Genomic DNA, 15,936 nt, shown 5'->3' on the forward strand with positions numbered 1-15,936 from the left:
GATTATTGTGAAGTTAGTTTATGATAACTCTACATACTCTATTGGCAGGGGACAAATATGAAATAAATACTTACATTTCAGAATATTCTGAGCTCCAGCTTAAAGATTCTGCAGATGTTAGTACTACATTCTTTGTTCTCTCTGTTGTATCTTCCTTCTCTGCAGTTTGATTTCGAGTTCCTCGATCTATACTGCTAAAAACCTGTGCATGGGGGAAAAAGAAATGATAGCTAGCAGTTGTTTGTATCTAAAAGAACTTCAGAAAAATACATATCATGCAGAGCTCTGCATGCTCTAAATACTTATAGGCAGTATCCTGGAGTTTTAAAGGACTTCAGTAGATGAAGTTCTTAAAATGATTTTCAATTCTACTCTCCTTGGTATCTTTGCTAAGCAACAGGGTAGCTAATGGCATCTTTTCTGTCATGAATTCATCTCATTTCTTCTTCACCTTTGACTTTATGTACTATGGACATGCATGCTAAACCTATAGATGCTTCAGGATTTTTATATCATAGGATCAGTGCATATCACAAATACTTCTTAACCATAAAGTCACTGAAAAAACGAAAACAAAAATATCAGCAAGTCATATAATGGCCATCACTCAGGAATGCAAAGTGGTAGGGAGAGTGAGTTGAAATTGACTGTGAAGATGAGAATAAATTACTTGACTAAATGATTTAGAGATCTGGCGGGGGGGGTGGCCATAAAAAAGCCAGTTGTTTATCTGACAACCTGCATATTGAGCTTGTTTGCAATGAAAAAAGTTGAGCTTTTAAGATATCAGTATCATGCTATTCTTGTAGTATCCTATCTTACAAATGCACAGAAGCCATCCACAAAGAGAAGATTTAAATGCTTCTTGCTGTTTGAGAATTGGATTCCTGCTGCCAAGTCATGACAAAGGTTTAACATCACTAGACGGAAAGCAAGACCTTCTCTTGCTTTTCCCGCTTGCCCATTCTTAAATTGCCTCTACAGATGAATGGGGATTATGGATTTCTACAGATAGGGAAGCATATAACTATGCACAAGAGGAACAGAAACTTTAAAATCCCTTGCATTTAATCATATTCTGCAAAAAGCATTTGGAAATGGTATACAGTCACCGACCGAGTTTATTTATTTACACATATAGCCCATCACATCACAGGGGTTTAGAGAAGGTACTGCAACAGCAGACGAACTATAAAAAGCATACATATTTTAAGATGTTAAAACTGCTCCTGCCCCTCCCTTAAAAACAACAACAACAGTGTACTCAGGGTGGACAAAATTACAGTGAGGGGGGAAAGTATTTGATCCCCTGCTAAATTTGCCCTTTTGCCCTCTGACGAAGAAATGACCAGTCCATAATTTTAATGGTAGGTTTATTGTAGCTGTGAGAGACAGAATAACAACAGGAAAACCCCCAGAAACCCAGAAGACGAAAGTCAGAGATTGATGTGCATTATAATGAGTGAAATCAGTATTTGATCCTCTCTCAACCAGCCAGATGTCAGGCTACCTGGTATCTTCACTGTATGTAACGAGCTGAGATTAGAAGCACCTGCTGTAAGGGAGAGGTCTTACCTGTAATCCCAGCTCGTTACAGTACCTGTACAAAAAAACACCTGTTGACAGAAGCAATCAATCCAGCAGATTCCAAAGTAGCCACCATGACCAAGACCAAAGAGCTGTCCAAGGATGTCAGGGACAAGATTGTAGATCTGTACAAGGCTGGACTGGGCTACAGAACTATTGCCAAGCAGCTTGGTGAGAAGGTGACAACAGTTGGTGCAATAATTCACAGATGGAAGAAACACAAAATAACTGTCAACCTCCCTCGGTCTGGGGCTCCATGCAAGATCTCATCTCGTGGAGTTGCAATGATCAGGAGAATGGTGATGAAGCAGCCCAGAACTACATGGTGGGAACTTGTCAATGATCTCAGGGCAGCTGGGAACATTTGTTGTTGTTTAGTTGTTTAGTCGTGTCCGACTCTTCGTGACCCCATGGACCAGAGCACGCCAGGCACTCCTGTCTTCCACTGCCTCCCGCAGTTTGGTCAGACTCATGTTTGTAGCTTCGAGAACACTGTCCAACCATCTCGTCCTCTGTTGTCCCCTTCTCCTTGTGCTCTCCATCTTTCCCAGCATCAGGGTCTTTTCCAGGGAGTCTTCTCTTCTCATGAGGTGGCCAAAGTATTGGAGCCTCAGCTTCACGATCTGTCCTTCCAGTGAGCACTCAGGGCTGATTTCCTTAAGAATGGATACGTTTGATCTTCTTGCAGTCCATGGGACTCTCAAGAGTCTCCTCCAGCACCATAACTCAAAAGCATCATAGAATAGAATCATAGAATCATAGAGTTGGAAGAGACCACAAGGGCCATCGAGTCCAACCCCCTGCCAAGCAGGAAACACCCTCAGAGCACTCCTGACATATGGTTGTCAAGCCTCTGCTTAAAGACCTCCAAAGTAGGAGACTCCACCACACTCCTTGGCAGCAAATTCCACTGTCGAACAGCTCTTACTGTCAGGAAGTTCTTCCTAATGTTTAGGTGGAATCTTCTTTCTTGTAGTTTGGATCCATTGCTCCGTGTACGCTTCTCTGGAGCAGCAGAAAACAACCTTTCTCCCTCCTCTATGTGACATCCTTTTATATATTTGAACATGGCTATCATATCACCCCTTAACCTCCTCTTCTCCAGGCTAAACATGCCCAGCTCCCTTAGCCGTTCCTCATAAGGCATCGTTTCCAGGCCTTTGACCATTTTGGTTGCCCTCCTCTGGACACGTTCCAGTTTGTCAGTGTCCTTCTTGAATTGTGGTGCCCAGAACTGGACACAGTACTCCAGGTGAGGTCTGACCAGAGCAGAATACAGTGGCACTATTACTTCCCTTGATCTAGATGCTATGCTCCTATTGATGCAGCCCAGAATTGCATTGGCTTTTTTAGCTGCCGCGTCACACTGTTGGCTCATGTCAAGTTTGTGGTCAACCAAGACTCCTAGATCAACCAAGATCAATTCAACCAAGACTCCTAGATCAACCAAGATCAATTCTTCGGCGATCAGCCTTCTTTATTGTCCAGCTCTCACTTCCATACATCACTACTGGGAAGACCATGGCTTTAACTATACGGACCTTTGTTGGCAAGGTGATGTCTCTGCTTTTTAAGATGCTGTCTAGTTTGCCATTGCCTTTCTCCAAGGAGCAGGCGTCTTTTAATTTCGTGACTGCTGTCACCCTCTGCAGTGATCATGGAGCCCAAGAAAGTAAAATCTCTCACTGCCGCCATTTCTTCCCCTTCTATTTGCCAGGAGGTGATGGGACCAGTGGCCATGATCTTCATTTTTTTGATGTTGAGCTTCAGACCATATTTTGCGCTCTCCTCTTTCACCCTCATTAAAAGGTTCTTTAATTCCTCCTCACTTTCTGCCATCAAGGTTGTGTCATCTGCATATCTGAGGTTGTTGATATTTCTTCCAGCCTTTCGCATGATGAATTCTGCATATAAGTTAAATAAGCAGGGAGACAGTATACAGCCTTGCCATACTCCTTTCCCAATTTTGAACCAATCAGTTGTTCCATATCCAGTTCTAACTGTAGCTTCTTGTCCCACATAGAGATTTCTCAAGAGACAGATGAGGTGATCAGGCACTCCCATTTCTTTAAGAAATTGCCATAGTTTGCTGTGGTCGACACAGTCAAAGGCTTTTGCACAGTCAATGAAGCAGAAGTAGATGTCTTTCTGAAACTCTCTACCTTTCTCCATAATCCAGCGCATGTTTGCAATTTGGTCCCTGGTTCCTCTGCCTCTTCTAAATCCAGCTTGCACTTCTGGGAGTTCTCCGTCCACATACTGCTTAAGCCTGCCTTGTAGAATTTTAAGCATAACCTTGCTAGAGTGTGAAATGAGTGCAATTGTGCGGTAGTAGGAGCATTCTTTGGCACTACCCTTCTTTGGGATTGGGATGTAGACTGATCTTCTCCAATCCTCTGGCCACTGCTGAGTTGTCCAAATTTGCTGGCATTTTGAGTGTAGCACCTTAACAGCATCATCTTTTAAAATTTTAAATAGTTCAGCTGGAATATCACCACTTCCACTGGCCTTGTTATTAGCAATGCTTTCTAAGGCCCATTTGACTTCACTCTCCAGGATGTCTGGCTCAAGGTCCGCAACCACACTACCTGGGGTATAAGAGACATCCTTTTCTTTCTGGTATAGTTCCTCTGTGTATTCTTGCCACCTCTTCTTGATGTCTTCTGCTTCTGTTAGGTCCTTTCCACTTTTGTCTCTTATTGTGGAAATCTTTGTACGAAATGTTCCTTTCATATCTCTAATTTTCTTGAACAGATCTCTGGTTTTTCCCATTCTATTGTTTTCCTATATTTCTTTGCATTGCTCGTTTAAGAAGGCCTTCTTGTCTCTCCTTGCTATTCTTTGGAAATCTGCATTCAGTTTCCTGTATCTTTCACTATCTCCCTTGCATTTTGCTTGCCTTCTCTCCCCCGCTATTTGTAAGGCCTCATTGGATAGCCACTTTGCTTTCTTGCATTTCCTTTTCATTGGGATGGTTTTAGTTGCTGCCTCTTGTATAATGTTACGAGCCTCCATCTATCCTTCAGGCACTGTCCACCAAATCTAAATCCTTAAACCTGTTCATCACTCCCACTGTGTATTCATAAGGGATTTGACTTAGATTGTATCTTAGCGGCCCAGTGGTTTTTCCTACTTTCTTCAGTTTAAGCTTGAATTTTGCTATAAGAAGCTGATGATCTGAGCCACAGTCAGCTCCAGGTCTTGTTTTCGCTGACTGTATAGAGCTTCTCCATCTTTGGCTGCAGAGAATATAATCAATCTGATTTCGATGCTGCCCATCTGGTGATGTCTATGTATCGAGTCGTCTCTTGTGTTGTGTTTGTGATGACCAGCTTGTTCTCTTGGCAAAACTCTATTAGCCTTTGCCCTGCTTCGTTTTGAACTCCAAGGCCAAACTTGCCAGTTGTTCCTTTTATCTCTTGACTCCCTACTTTAGCATTCCAATCCCCTATAATGAGAAGAACATCCTTCTTTGGTGTCATTTCTATAAGGTGTTGTAAGTCTTCATAGAATTGGTCAATTTCAGTTTCTTCAGCACCAGTGGTTGGTGCATAAACGTGGATTACTGTGATGTTAAAAGGTCTGCCTTGGATTCGTATCGAGATCATTCTATCATTTTTGAGATTGCATCCCAGTACAGCTTTCGCCACTCTTTTGTTGACTATGAGGGCCACTCCATTTCTTTTACGGGATTCTTGCCCACAGATGTGATGGTCATCCGAACTGAATTCGCCCATTCCCATCCATTTTAGTTCACCGATGCCCAGGATGTCAATATTTATTCTTGCCATCTCATTTTTGACCACATCCAACTTACCAAGGTTCATGGTTCTTACATTCCAGGTTCCTATGCAATATTTTTCTTTACAGCATTGGACTTTCCTTTCGCTTCCAGGCATATCCGCAACTGAGCGTCCTTTCGGCTTTGGCCCAGCCGCTTCATCAGCTCTGAATCTACTTGTACTTGTCCTCCGCTCTTCCTCAGTAGCATGTTGGACGCCTTCCGACCTGAGGGGCTCATCTTCCAGCGTCATAACTTTTATATGCCTGTTGTCTTTGTCCATGGAGTTTTCTTGGCAGGGATACTGGAGTGGTTTGCCGGTTACTGTTCCAGGTGGATCACATTTGGTCAAAACTCTCCACTATGACCTGTCCATCTTGGGTGGCCCTGCACGGCATAGCTCATAGCTTCTCCGAGTTATTCAAGCCCCTTCGCCACGGCAAGGCAGTGATCCATGAAGGGGACCCTAGTCACCATGAAAACAGTTGGTAACACACTACACCGTGAAGGATTGAGATCTTGCAGAGCCCGCAAGGTCCCCTTGCTCAAGACAGCACATGTACAGGCCCATCTGCAGTTTGCCAATGCACATCTGAATGACCCAGAGGAGAACTGGGTGAAACTGTTGTGGTCAGATGAGACCAAAATTGAGCTCTTTGGCATCAACTTAACTCACGAACTCAATGGGCAAATTTAGCAGGGGATCAAATACTTATCCCCCTCACTGTATGCTTACATACTCATTCATTCACTTTATTTGTATACCATTTTTCTATGCACAGAAATATGCTCCAAGAGGCTTGCAACCAAGAAACAGGGATACATTTCAAACACACACTACAAAACAATTTCATTATAACACAGCAAAACAATAACATACCCACATTTACACAACAACATAACAAAACAATAGCAAACATAATAACATAGAGAAAGACACATTCCAATACTATAAATAGAACAGCATCCAACATCCAATAGCAAAAATAACGAGGGAGCTTCACAGTTTCACCTTAGCCCTTAGTGCTATACTATGGAATAACTTAAGTTAAACCACCCAGAATATTCATCTTTATATATTCAATACTGCAATAATTATGCTCAAAACTGCTGAAACTTATTTTATAAAAGTTAAAACTGAACTAAGACCTAAATATTAGCTTTTACTATTTTTGTACGGGGTCTCTTCTTCATTACTTTCTCACTTTAAAAATCCAGGAGCAATGCTTTTAGTTACTTTCCTCTTTTGATCTCACATACTCATCATATGGAAACATGATAAACTCACAAAGGAGCAAGATACAGGTGCAGAATGGGGGGGGGGAACGCTTATTATCTTTTGACAAATCACCTGGCTGGGTACAATGGAAGAAAGCTTAGGGTTTGCTATGGAGTGTGACCATTTTTGTATTTGTTAAAAGGAACTGAAATGCACAATGCTAATATATTTACTTATATATTTACTTAATATCCAATAATTTGGATATTTTCTCAAACAGCCCTAGTAAAGTAAACCATAATAAATTAACAGTAGTAGTATTTACAGGAAGATCATTTTTTAAAAACCCTTCAATGGACGTGCCAAAAATGTCTCTCAATAATTCACCACTACACTTTTCTTCTGTTTTCTCATGCATTACACTCACCACAAATTTGGTATATCTTATGGTACATGCAAATGCTTACTTTTGAAAATCGATGCGAACATGAGGAAAACTGCCTAATCTCCAAATTAAAATCTTCATCATTTGTATCATCCTCTTCTTCAGTTTCCATGTGGTGGTATTTCTCAGAACGAGCTATAAAATACAGGACAATCTGTCAGAATTACTGTAGTTTGAAAACTAACTGTAGGACAGTTTTATTTTTGTTAATACAGTCAACTTCTAGGACAGTAAAACATAGAATTAAAATTATCGCTTCTGTAGAAAATGAAACATACTGTCAAAGTAGCTTGTGTCATCTTCAGATTCCAGCTGAGGAATGAATTCTGCCTTCTGTCTCAGCAAACTATTCCAATCTAAGTTTTGGAAGAACGGGTGCTGTTTCACCTCATAAGCACCACCTGGGGGAGCAAGAGAAGCCTGTCTGGATTAATTCTACAAATAAATTATTCAGTCATATTTATTTTAACATAATAATACCATTTATTTCTAAAACGGTTGCCATGTTGTCATTTTTAAATGATTGTCTTGGATTAATCTGTCTTTAGAAAACAAACTACAAAAACTTGAGACTGCTTCCCAGTCCATCTTAAGTAGGTAAAATGTACACCAGAACCGGTATTTACTTTGACACAGAAGCAAAGCATTAAACAAACCAGTAAGAATACATTAGAAACTTGAGCCATTTGTTTTAATATTGAAAAAATAGTCTGTGAGTATTACCAACTGTTTAATTACTTTTGTGAACTACATTTTCATATTCTTCTTCAGGGGATAGCCTGAGCTCAGGTAAGTTAGAAGCAACACAATGTCTGTGATATCGAAAAAAATAAAAACACCCACTATGTCATATGAAATAACATTAACAACACACTGGGAAATAAACATTGGGGATCTTGCATTTTTATTTGATGTTCATTTTGTTGTCTATATTTTAAACTTTATTCCCTGTTAAAAAGGCTATCCTTTTCCTTAAAAACAATTTATTTATTTTTTAGGTAGTTGTACACTGATGGGACAGTTTGGGCCAATATGCAATGGAGAGGGGAAAGGGAGCTGAATTATATATAATGGATTGAACTGGTTAGCCAATTCCTTGGTGTTTCTGCACTCAACAGGTACAGTATTTTGCATAGTATCTAGAACAGTAGTTTGCAAACTTTTTTTCTTACAGACATGAAAATTGCTGGTGGGTAATTAATGATAAACACAATGGTTCCCCCCCCCCTGTTTTATCAATTGTAATGTGCTGTGCTAGATGCTGTATGTTTTTTAATTGTACTTTATTGCTTCTTTTGTTTCTTTTTATTTTAAAAGAAGCAATAAAAATACAATTAAAAGTTATATGAATATTTTATATGGTGAAGGTGCCGTCTCTTTTCTTCAATCACAAATCCAGATACTACATAACAGTTATAGGTTGACTTTCTAAGAAGACCTTGGGGGGGGGGTTATTGGTTTTTTATTCTTTTTATGCCTTTTGTGTTTTTCATCCTCTGTTTTTATATTGTGAACCTGGTCCTGATTGGCTACCTGAGTGTTTTGGGGGGAGGGAAGGGGAGGGTTAATGGGTTCTTGTTATTGTTTTACTTGTCAAAAATGTAATTTACAAGTACTTTGGAAACCAATGTATGCTTGTAATTTTTTTGGGGGGGGGCATAAATAATAACAATAAAAAGAACCAAATCCACAGATACGCTGCAGACCACCAGAAGGAATCTCATGGACTACTAGTGGGCCATGGACCAGAGTTTGAGAACCTCTGATCTAGAATAACAGTGAAGGTCAGAAGTTTACCAAAATCTGACAACTGGTTTTAGGCAAATACCAAATGCATTAATTTCCAAAACAATATTATTTCCCATTTTTTTAAAGTCACTTTTGACCAGCATTCCAAATGTCAAACAATCTAGACTCACCAAAAATTGTGACTGTCAAATTTTCACCTCCAACTCAAATGCACATTCTCTAAATGCATAATACTGTCATTCAAAGAAACACTTTTCAGTCTCTCTTTATACGCACAACTTTATCACAAACCAAGGCAACCAGCACTGCTATTACCAGCACATTATCAATCTCTCTATGAAAAACTGGAGCACAAATTTCAGCCAGACCACAGTACAAAAGACATAGCTGTATTCATCACCCCTTTCCTTTTATCTCCTTCAATTTCTCCTGTTTTTTGCTTCTGCAAAAGAATTGCACTGAATGAAGAGGATAAGAAAGCATTATGTGACTCAAACTCAAGCCTTTTCTTTGTATTAGTCAAAAGAAAAGTTCAGTCACTCACACTAGCATCTACTGAGATAATTGTTTTGACAGCGTTAACTGTGGCACATGAAAATGGCATTCTATATTCATTAACCATGATGTAAACTTTGATATGCTATAGAAGAGGACCCAGCCAGTCTGGGCTCTCTGCTGAAGTGCAATTACTAGACACTGCCTCTGTACAGTAGTGGGAGGTGTATGGGTTTCCTTAAAGTTTGGTACAGCTCAGTCAATGTGCTATGGGTGCCAAGATGCATTATACAGCCAGGAGAGTAGTACTATGATCCCCCTTGTGAAGAAATGGTCCCACCTGTGCCTTTTGGTTTGTATATCACTACAGAGTTCAGGCATGGGGTTATGTATGGCTTCTTCTGTATGTATGAGCGAGGTGGATGGAGTGAGTAGCCAAATGAGACACAAAGCACATAGATCAGATACATTTTCAGTGACAGAAAAGACTTCCAGAATCCCACTGCTGATTGGCACTTCAGTTGTTTCCGCAGATCATTTATTTCAGACCCAGTAGCATGTCTTCCAATGCCTGAAGCAGAAGCTTTAGTGAAATACCCACAGGGTGGATATGTGTCCACTCCATCATCACAAGCACCAGGATATTTAATAGGAGTAGTTGCTTTCATCACAAACATACAGTTTTGGGTCCCCCCCCCCTTTGTTTTTCCTTCTGCATGGGTTCAGTTTCTTTTTTGTTTGCGCCTCACCATGTTTGGTGCACGTATGGTTATGAATTTTTTTTAACTTTCAATTAAAATTAATAATAATTAAAAAAAACAAATATACACTTTCAGAACTGGAAGAACTGGGGATCTATTAATAGATTGTGATGAGACTGTGAAACAGCATTGTCTATACAAACCCACATTTGACTCTTTGCAGGCATTATGATCTCAGGTTGCAGAAGTGCTGTCACTGGCATTTTCCTTAAGAAAATATGTTTAGTGTGTGAAAAGCAGTCTCAGTATTCATCAAAATATGTTGAAAAAGCACAACAGGAACAGTACACTGTGGAGTCTGGTCAAATGACTGTTTCCTTAAAATATTACCAGTGAAACAAAACTAGATGTTGCCTTTGCAATAAATGTTCATAATGCATTCACTTAGTCAAAAAGAGCAAGATAAAAGGCCCAAAACAAGCCAAGAAGATACTATTTCTATCATCTTGGTAAACATGAGTGTAAAAACCATGCTTTCTAACCTGTTCCCAATCTCTCCAAGGGGTTTTGTCTCAGAAGCAAAGTAATCAGTTCCTGGGCATCCGGAGGTGGTGCTTCATCTTTTTCTGGCCAGTTGATCTCATCTAGCAGAGAGAGATACAAATTGTCAATCTTTTTTAACATTCTATCATTCAACATTGACTTGTGACATCTATTCAGCATAACTTGGTGCAGCATAAGCGCAGCCTCAGGGATCAAGGTGGGGGTGTTGCTGTGGTTCACTGGTCTTCGGCCATGCTTACCAGGAGACATCTTCATTCGGGAGCTGGCCTTTGGTTTGACACTTGGTGTCAAACCAGAGAGAGAGAGACTGGCGATGCTGTTGCCCAGTAGTCTCCCTAACAGAGCTAATGCAAGCAGCCTCTGGTGACACATTGGAGAACACTAGGAGTATTGTCCCGGGGGATTTAAACATCCATACGGAGGCTGCTTTTGCTGGTCTGGCTCTGGCCCTCATGGCCTCCATGACAACCATGGGGCTGTCTCAAGTGGTCACCAACCCTGACCCATAGCGCAGGACAACTTGTTTTTTTGCCCCTGGTGACAAAGCTGATGGTCTGGAAATAGGAAGGGTTTCTGTGACGCCCTAGTCATGATCAGGCCACTTCCTGGTGGGGTTGGGATAATGGTACCAACTTCCCTCTGTAGAGATGGAAGACCCACTATTATGGTTCACCCCTGGAGACTTATGGATTTCAATGGATTCCTGAATGCTCTGGGGGATTTTTGGGTGGATAGAACTGGCAATCCTGTTGAGGCCAATGGAATTGTGAGACTCAGAAGGCTGTAGATATAATCATGCCTGAGCCCCTGTGGAGCATGTTTGGCACCCTGGTATACTGGGAAGCTGTAAGTAATGAAACAGTTTAGGTGATGGCTAATGTGCAGGTGCCAGAAGTCTCACTGCAAAGATGACCAAACAGGTGCTAGAGCACATAATCCTGCCTACTATGTGGAAGCGAACGCAGCAAAGAAGGCTCACTTTGCTGCTTCCATCACATCCTTGATAAATCGGTTAGCAGAGCTCTTCAGAGCGGTCCATAACCTACTGACACCTATATTGGTAGACGGAGCCTGAGACACCTGAGGGTCCCTCTGTGAATTGCTTTGAGGACATAGTTGGTTACCTTCACAGCAAGCTAGATGCCAGGATTGATGGTGTTCCAAGTGAGGTTTCCAATGTCCCATCAAGCCATGTTTTGTAGGCTCATCTACAGGTGATGGGTATTGGGGACACTGTTCTGCAGTGGTTCTGGTGTCATCTCCAGGGATAGTTTCAGAACACAGCATACTTCTCAATCCCATGGCTTTTAAGCAATAGGGCACCACAGGGTATTTAACATCTACATTAAGCCACTGGGAGTTGCCATTAGGTATTTTGGAGCAAGGTGTCATCAGTATGCTGTTGATACCCAACTCTCAGTAACATCTGAATCTGGCAGAGGAGACCCTTAGCCAGTGTTTGGATGCAGTGGTGGACTGGATGAGAACTAATAAACTGAGTCTGAATCTTTGCAAAATGGAGAGTGGGTGGGACCAGGAAGTTGGTAAGTTGCCTGCCCTGGATAGAGTTGTGCTCTCTTTGAAGGGACAGAAGTGGATTTTGGGGGTGCTTCTAGATCTAGCTCTGCCACTAGACGGGTGTCCACAGTGACTAGGAGTGTTGTATGCTAACTTTGGTTGTTAAGACAACTATGGACATTCCTGTATCAGAATAGTTTGATCACAGTGGTCCATGCATTGGCAATCTCATGGCTGGATTACTGCAGTGGGGTTGATCCAGAAGCTGCAGCTGATGTAGAACTTAATTCACCTTGGACAAAGGCAGGAAATGGACTGGATGAGGACAGGAAATAGCTACATACTCCTTGGCTCTGAACATTTCCTACCTTGGACAGTAGGTGGTGATGTTTACCTATGTAACAGCCTGACACCCAGGGGAAATAGTCATGCAACTTGCAAACTATAGTCAAGATGCAAGACTAGGTCCTATGGCAAAGGTCATAACTTAATTGCGGTATTCTCCAGAAGGGCTAGATTAAACATCACAACTATGATGGACCACGTGCTGAATTTTACCTAGGTGGATTTACACAGAAATGCTTTTACTCAGAGTGAAAAGCAAAAGAGATATTTTTCAACTTGGTTGAAGGAGATTTAAAAACAAACCCAAGCCTTACGAGGAAGCTCATATTTGGAAGACCTGATATTTGAATCCTGTCAAATATGGTTGCCTATAGATCTAAACACATGCTGAAGACATCTATCATGCAAAAAGTGATTTTGTGGTGGAATAAACCATAGTTTTTAACTAACTTTTTTGCATTTATGTTTTGTAATGAGGTAAATCACTCCAATGCACAGGCACAGAATGTGGTATGAAAAGCAGTAGAAAAAGGAGGGAGGGGTGTTAAATAAGAAGCTATGGCAAAGACACATTCTCTGAACTCAAGAGAATCTGACAGATAAAGTCTTCCTTTCCCTTAGGGAGAAACTTGTAAAGAATCTCATTGCACAGAAGAAATGCACCAGGGGAGGAAATTACTTCCTAAGCAATGCCAATTCTTTGAATTGAAACTTGTAACCAGGTATTAATTATACTTTACTACAAGTTTTTTTAAAAAATTAATATTTATTTAGTATTAAAATACACAGTATGGAAAGTGTAGTATCCCTTAACCATGGTAAAACAACTGACCATTTTTTCTTCTCAGCTTCGTCTCCTCATACATTTATTTCCCCTACTGGTGCAATTGTTAATTAGAGTTTGATTTCAACAAGAATTTTAACCTAGAATAAGATGCACATTTTCAGTCTCTGCAACGTCTGCTAAAATACTGAAGCGTCCAATTTCTTTTTAGTTAACTGAAGCTGTTGGAATGTCCTTCTCCAGCTTATTACTTTATTCCATAATATCATTTGCATGCACCCAAATGTATGAATATGAAAATATAAAAATTGTTGCTGCCTCAGGGATCAAAAACAACTTCTGCTTGTTTTAATTAAACATTTGATTCCCTCTTGTAACTTAGGTCCAAAAACCCCAGTATGTTTTTAAATCTATAAACAGCTAATGTATTGTATAAATACCATATTTTTCGCCTCATAGGACGCACCGCCCCATAGAACGCACCTAGTTTTTTTTTGGGGGGGGAAATAAAGGGGGGGGGAATTATTTCCACCCCAGGCACGGGGGCTCGCGCGGGGGAAGCCTGAGCTTCCCCCGACCCCAGCCCCCAGAACAGGCTGCCGCCCCAAGCCTTGCTTGCCCAGCGGGACCTCCCGCCGGGCGCGCGAGGCTTATGGACATCTGCCCGAAGCAGGGGGCAGGCTCAGCAGCCCCCAGAATAGGCTGCCGCCCCAAGCCTTGCTCGCCCGGCGGGACCTCCTGCCGGGCACGTGAGGCTTGCGGATAGCTTCCTGAAGCCTGGAAAGCAAGAGGGGTCGGTGCGCACCGACGCCTCTCGCTCTCCAGGCTTCAGCGAAAGCCTGCATTCTCTCCTTAGGACGCACACACGTTTCCCCTTCATTTTTGGAGGGGGGAAAGTGCGTCCTATAGGGCGAAAAATACAGTAGGTTATTTACTGTAGGCAACTAACAAATCTATTTCATTAGATTACAAGCATGCCTAGCTGGAAGATCTAATAGAACATAGACATAATTGCAGCCTCCCCTCCCCTGTTCACTTCACTAGTGTACCTTTTCATTGTATTTTATAGAATGGATCGGGAAACAACTAGTAACAGAAATGTCATTCTAGTAAGCATTTGGCATAAACTGTGGCCATCTACATGTTTTGCATCTGGAAAATATAAGGGAACAGCAGGTAGAATAGAGATAGATACTGTTTAATTATCATTTAGTTTTGCCACAAGCTGCATAACAATACTTAGGGCCGGCCTGCAGGTTAAGATCTAAAAGGTTATTGAATTTTAAATGAAAGAAGAACAGCTGTTACAGAAATAACATTATACTGTAACGGCCACTAGTGAAATCATTAACAATCTGTGAACTGCATTTGAATCCTTCTTTTCCCCATTATTTATTATTTGGGAGACATTTGTTTTAGGGTTTTATTACATTTCTGTTAATTTATTGCATTGTGCCCTTAGGCATTTTCCCATTTATGCAAATTAAGTACATATCAACCTTTTTTTGCTGATTTTTAAAATTAATGGCTGAAAAGACAGTACTAGCTCCAGACGTATTAACTATCCAGATAATTGTTCCTTTCTGATTAAAGTATTTATCCTCTTCTTTGTGACTAACTCTCTTTTCCTTTTAAAAAACATTTCCCTCTTCCTTTTCTAGTATGACTCTTCTAATTTTTTTTCTGATCATATTCTTGCTCACCAGCACTGATACTCTTCTTTTTGTTCCTTCCTCTTTCTATTTCTTTGATCATTTCGTGCCTTAGACTGACAGACGGCTGACGAAAATTGCTCTGAATTTTTATATACTGTAAAGTGTTTCCTACATATTAAACATTATAGAAATATTAAATGTAAGCACTGTAGTAATATCAAATTATAATGATATTCGCTGAATTCAGTCCTGCTCTGTTTCACAAGTTCACATACCAGTATTGTAATTCTGGGGCATTATATAGACAATTACATTTTTAATTGTGGCAAATATGTTAGTAAGCAATATGGATTTAAGTGGTTCTTACACTGAAATATATGTCATTTTTCTTGAAAGCTCCCCTGTCCCACAAAGGCCTGACTGAACATTGACCCAAGTAGCATGGTTTTAAGGATAATAATTCAACTTTTCTGATATTTACCGCTGATTACTTGTCCAAATAGCTCCTCCGGGGTATCACCAAAAAAAGGAACACACCCAACAAGAAACTCATAAAGAATAATTCCCATAGACCACCAGTCCACTGGCTTGCCATAGCCCTGTCTTAGAATTACTTCTGGAGCAATATATTCTGGTGTGCCACAGACCTAAACGTGAGAGAAGAAAATCAAACCTGAATTATATTTCTGTGCATAAAACTGTAAGTTGATTGCAATCAATGTGTTAAAAGAAACATATGGAGAATTACAAATTTCGTCATGACTTTCTTTTTGGCTGCATATATTTCAACTTTTCTGATGAAAGTACTCAAGCAACTAAATGCAAAATTCAACTGCAATTCAGATCTCAACTGAGAGCATGAAAAAATACTTCATATATGTTGTTTGCTAATGTGAAGTCACAGTAAATTACATATATTTATACTAAGCACAATTGGCTCCTTATTATAACATGAAAACTGCAATGGATTTACCTTAAGTAACTCTTTCAGTGAACAGATTGTGGGCAAATGGTAATGAGGCATGCTTAAAGGGAAATGGGCCATAGCTAGGATTTTTAGCACCCTTGATTGTGCAATGCATCATGAGTTCCA

The 15,936-nt window shown here is 40.6% G+C and overlaps 1 protein-coding gene across 23 annotated transcripts in view; it reads right to left on the minus strand.

The window, feature by feature from the left end:
* MAST4 (microtubule associated serine/threonine kinase family member 4) overlaps positions 1 to 15,936 on the minus strand; it is a gene marked incomplete at its 5' end in the record, with an annotated part of 205,950 nt that overhangs the window by 17,633 nt on the left and 172,381 nt on the right. For all 23 annotated transcript variants that reach the window (XM_083465133.1, XM_083465127.1, XM_083465134.1 and 20 more), the window contains 5 exons: positions 75 to 202; positions 7,055 to 7,167; positions 7,311 to 7,433; positions 10,520 to 10,621; positions 15,325 to 15,490. In XM_083465133.1, coding sequence (XP_083321259.1) covers positions 75 to 202; positions 7,055 to 7,167; positions 7,311 to 7,433; positions 10,520 to 10,621; positions 15,325 to 15,490 — 632 coding nt within the window. The remainder of the gene's footprint in view (positions 1 to 74; positions 203 to 7,054; positions 7,168 to 7,310; positions 7,434 to 10,519; positions 10,622 to 15,324; positions 15,491 to 15,936) is intronic.

The sequence above is a fragment of the Podarcis liolepis genome (assembly GCF_965112155.1).
Source record: "Podarcis liolepis genome assembly, chromosome: 11".
In the NCBI taxonomy this organism is placed as follows: Eukaryota; Metazoa; Chordata; class Lepidosauria; order Squamata; family Lacertidae; genus Podarcis; species Podarcis liolepis.